The following is a 4,629-nucleotide window of genomic DNA, read 5'->3' as shown; positions in this document are numbered from 1 at the left end:
TATGCTTCTATATTTGCATAGGTTCTGTTTTTGACTTTTCCTTTTTTCTATGTAGTGGGAAGCCAAGTGACAGGACATGGAGATATCTATAGTTACGGCATGGTATTGCTAGAGATTTTCCCCGGGAAGAGGCCCACTGATGCGAAGGTTTCAACCTCCATAACTTTGTTGAGAAAGCATTATCTGGAGAAGCGGAAGAGATTGCAGACCCTGGACTGTTCCGGGGTATGCAAGAAACAGAAGCAGTCAGATACAAAAACCAGATATGAACTTACAATGGAAGACGCAAATCTTCCAGTTCCTATCAGTAGGCAACATTGTAGTCTCCTTGTCCAAGAAATAAATGCTTGTTTTTTTCTCCTTTTTTACCCTTTTGGATAGGAGAAATGCTTATTTTCTGGCAACAGAATTCGTGCATCAATGTCCAAAGCTGTGACTAATCTAAGCATTTTTTTTTATAAGTGAAAATGAGAGAGGACATACGTGTAAGTAGGAGGAGTGAAGGTGGGAGGAGGCTGCTCTAAAAGATCCGCTGACATTATTCTAGCAGTAGTTATCAACATTAGTACTCAGGTCACAATCATAATAAGGAGACAATTGCCAAAGAGCAAATTACGACACCTGAAATTCAACAGATACTCCTGGAGCAATAAGTGGTACGAACTCCAGAAAGCTAGTAGTTGCTTTTCCTATATTGCCTTTCATGGGCTGACTAAAATCTTGTCTCATTTTCAGTCATTTTTAGAACACAGCCCCCGACTCATTCCAAGAGGGTCTTGTTAACAAGTACCTACCGCACCAGTTAAAAGCTTTAAAAATAGAAATAATGCTTATCAAATCACATTGGGTACCGGAAAAGTAGACATTTTGAGGAACTAATTGTACCGAACATCAAAGTTGCATTTCAAAAGAATATTTAATAAGGTTTAACAAGTGTTCCGAGACACTTTTGCTAACATTTTCCTTCTAAGCACCTGTAGTCTCCTGCACATGGTAAACATTTACTTTTGACTGGTGATATGGTCTAATCAACCCATATAAAAGTTAACAGAACATTGGACTTTGTTCGACATCTTTCATATATGCAATCAATATGTACAACTCCTTCAAAAAGCAGAACTGAGCTTCAGGGTTTAAAATATCATACTCTGGTACTTAGCTTACGATTCTTATTTTGTTATATCCTTCGTCACCGCCGAATCTGCTTTGACCAAGTCATAAGTGCAGGGTGGCAAGGTTCTTTCTCTGAGGAAGAACTCGTCTTTTCGGGTGAGCAAGAAGACGCAGGAGCTTTTCTGAGTACAATTGTGAAGAGTAGCAATAAATAAAGACAGTTTGTGAACATCCTTAATCTATGACCATAAGACATACAACTCACTGTTGAGCAATTATCGACGTGATAGCACTAGCATACAAACCTTTAGATGGAGACAGAACAGCTTGTAACTTCTTTCGACATTTCTTCAAGAAAAAATTAGAATGCCCTACCTATCCATATATAGATACTCAAGGTATTTTCGTTAGGTTGATCATACTGAGTGGCCTACTGCGCAGCGAAAAAATCAAGTGCAGGTTTTAAGAGCTGTCTTTGTACAAGCCAATCAACTAATCTCATTCCACTTTTGCCATAGCGCTTATGTATATATCCTCACAGCAATTTGAGCAGCAGCATTTCCTTTTGCAAGTCAAATGAGTATGTAAATTTTTACCATCTTGTCAAGTCCTCAATCTCAATGTTTCTGCTTTGACCAACAGACAAAAGGCAAAAGCAACCACATGAGGCAAACGCTGTCCCTCTCATATTCCTTCCTCCCTCCAGGATTTGTTTCAACCACCCTATAGAAGCTGGGTTGCATAGACATGGCCCAAGCCTCAGCAATAACTTGAGTCAAGACCGCACAGTGAACGCAACCCGTCAGAGTTTCTCATCACATTTGTATCAGCCCTATAGACTTTGAGGAGAACCAAAAATGACAAACCATCCAGTGTCCAGTAAACAGAGGCTGTACTCAAACAAAGTCAAGTCGAAAACGTCCTTCCTGCATTAAACGCTGAGGAATTAGTTATACCATCAGCATGCCCTTTTGACAGAGGCAGAACAGCTTTTAACTTCTTTACCAGTTCATTGAGCTTCCTCAACTTGTCGGCCTCACCAGCCTGCAGCAGTAACCCCCCTAACATTCGAAATGCTGCTTCAGTCATTAGCCTTCCTCTCTCCAGCATTTGTTTGGAGCACTCAAAAGCTTCTGGAACTCTTCCACGAGAACATAATCCAATCACTAAAAGATCCAGTGCATGACCATGAGGACAATGCCCTTTGCCCACCAGGTATTCCCATAAATGCAATCCCAAATCAACTTGTTGATTAATACAAAAGTACTTCATCAGCATGACCACCGTCCTAGTTTTAGGCACAAAATTTCTTTCCACCATTTTATGATATAACTCATACACTCCGTCTATTTCTTTTGATCTCATCAATCCAAAGAACAATGTATGATAGGTCATGTTGTCATGCCTAATTTGCTTCGCCTCCATCTCATCCATCATGGCAATGGCAGCTTTTACATATTTTGCTTTTATCAGTGCACTGATCATCGCATTATAGGCTGCAGTATCCGGTTGCATATTTCTTGTAAAAATCCCATCAAACAATTCCTTTGCCTTTGTTAGATTCCGAGCAACCCCCGCACCATGAATCAAAGTAGTAACTGTCTCAACAGTAGGCAAGAAGCCAACTCCTTCCATTTCTTCAAGAAGCCTTAGACCATCACCTACACAACCTCTCTTACAGTAAGCATCTATCCTGATATTATATGTCACTGAATTAGGTTTAAAACCTCTTCTAACCATCTCATGGTAAAACAACTCCACTGAGGTGACATCACCTGACTCTTTAAATCCCAAGAGCAGTATATTCATGGTCTTCGTATCGGGAGAGAATCGTGAATGCATCTTATTGAACACGGATCGTGCTTCCTTCATCTGCCTCTGCGTGCAAAATGCCCGAAGAAGCATATTGAACTCATCCGTACCAAATTTCCTTCCAACAAACACATCATTCTGCATCCTTTCAAATGCCAGGAGAGTATCCTCATACGACTCGAATTTCGCAATCTTCGATATCATAATGCTCATTGCCTTCAGCGTGAGCACCAAAGGGTGCGTTACCCACATCTCGTCCATCAATTCCCAAGCTTTCTCAAAGTACCGCATCCTCACAAGAATGTGGAGAGTTCTTTCGAATGCCACCGAAGTCGGACCGCACGGCGAATGGCGGACAGCGTATCTGAAGAACTCTAGAGCTTTGAGACCATTGGAATGAGCCCCAAATAAATGACCAAGCACGTCCTCTACGAAGCCGGTGGAAAGAGCATGCGGCGGGATGTGCTTCTGGAGGACGGGTTGAAGCGGCCTGTCGGGAAATGGGTGGTCATTTATGATTGCGGCGATTCTGTCAATCTCGTTATCCCTTCCCAAAGGAGCAGCGGTACAGAATAGCCGGGACAAGAAGCGCTGGTGGGTAACTCTAGCGAACTGATTCTGGGTCAGTAATTTCATCAAACAGGTCATGATCAATCCGATTTCTGACGAAAAAATCGATCAAATTTCAAGTGGGTTCTTCCGGAATCTACAACCACGGTGACCAGTGGTCGAATGCTCGGCTATCTACGGTCACCCATCACCAGAATTTCGCATCCGAACACGCTTGCGAAGCGATTCAATCAAGCGATACCGTATTTCGAGAACTGGAACGAGAAAGGAACGCTCCCCTCCTCGTCTTCTTCACGACCGCGGCGGCGCTCTGGAGTCCGAATCTCGGTCAATTTGCAGGTGCCCGTCCACTGCTTCGGCGAAATCTTGAAACTCGCGTGTTTGTCTGCTCTGGAATGCGCTATTGCTCCCGCAGCATCTCTACTCTACTCTTACACGTTCCATGGTATGGTCACAAAACCAGCTACTCTATTTTGTTTTTTTGGTCGAAATCACAAAACTAGCTAATGGAGCCGTGTTTTGGATCTTTGGTGATGGTTATTGAGGATACCTCGCCGAAGCTTCCGGCTGGGGGCGCCTCGCTATCGGGAATGGTTACCCGGCGGGCTATCAAGAATACATCGCTTATTTTTACGTGTCAGTCACCGCACGTACAGCCAGATTGTCTTCTCTCACTCAGGGAATACCATCGTGTTTAATGTCCCAGAATTCAGACGAAACAATTTAAGAACTTGTTTTCTGTCCAAAACTTATATATGATTAAGAAAAATTACAAATCGTAAAAGAAATTATGTACCCATAGGTTGAACATATTTACAAGGGTTCATACCACGAAAAATCTTAAATCGGTGCTTAAAATCTGTACACCTGTAACAAATTTACCTCAAACTAATTTTTGGGTTCACAAAAACCCCACACTAGTACACTCATGACATATTTACCCTTCATTAGCGTATGTCAAATTTTACTCTAGATATGATCCATGTTGCACCAACATTGACACGCAACACGACACGTCATTTCTCAAAAAGTAGAAAATTTCGACACGTTGTATATTAAATATATATTTTTATATATACATAATAAATTATTATTTTTAAATTTGATTCAAATAAGTAAATAAATGATTAAAAA

The 4,629-nt window shown here is 41.5% G+C and overlaps 1 protein-coding gene across 1 annotated transcript; it reads right to left on the bottom strand.

The window, feature by feature from the left end:
* Positions 1 to 879: 879 nt before the first annotated feature.
* LOC115687278 (pentatricopeptide repeat-containing protein At3g61360) lies at positions 880 to 3,957 on the bottom strand. The gene is made up of 2 exons (XM_056319774.1): positions 1,419 to 3,957; positions 880 to 1,295 (listed from the first exon to the last, which is right to left on the bottom strand). The coding sequence occupies exon 1, from the start codon at positions 3,571 to 3,573 to the stop codon at positions 2,020 to 2,022; it is 1,554 nt and encodes a 517-aa protein (XP_056175749.1). The 5' UTR covers positions 3,574 to 3,957; the 3' UTR covers positions 880 to 1,295; positions 1,419 to 2,019.
* Between the last annotated feature and the right edge of the window lie 672 nt (positions 3,958 to 4,629).

This window comes from Syzygium oleosum, unplaced genomic scaffold (assembly GCF_021117445.2).
Source record: "Syzygium oleosum isolate NSW1041296 unplaced genomic scaffold, Sole_v2.1 Sole_v2.18, whole genome shotgun sequence".
In the NCBI taxonomy this organism is placed as follows: Eukaryota; Viridiplantae; Streptophyta; class Magnoliopsida; order Myrtales; family Myrtaceae; genus Syzygium; species Syzygium oleosum.
This window is presented reverse-complemented; position numbering and strand designations above follow the sequence as displayed.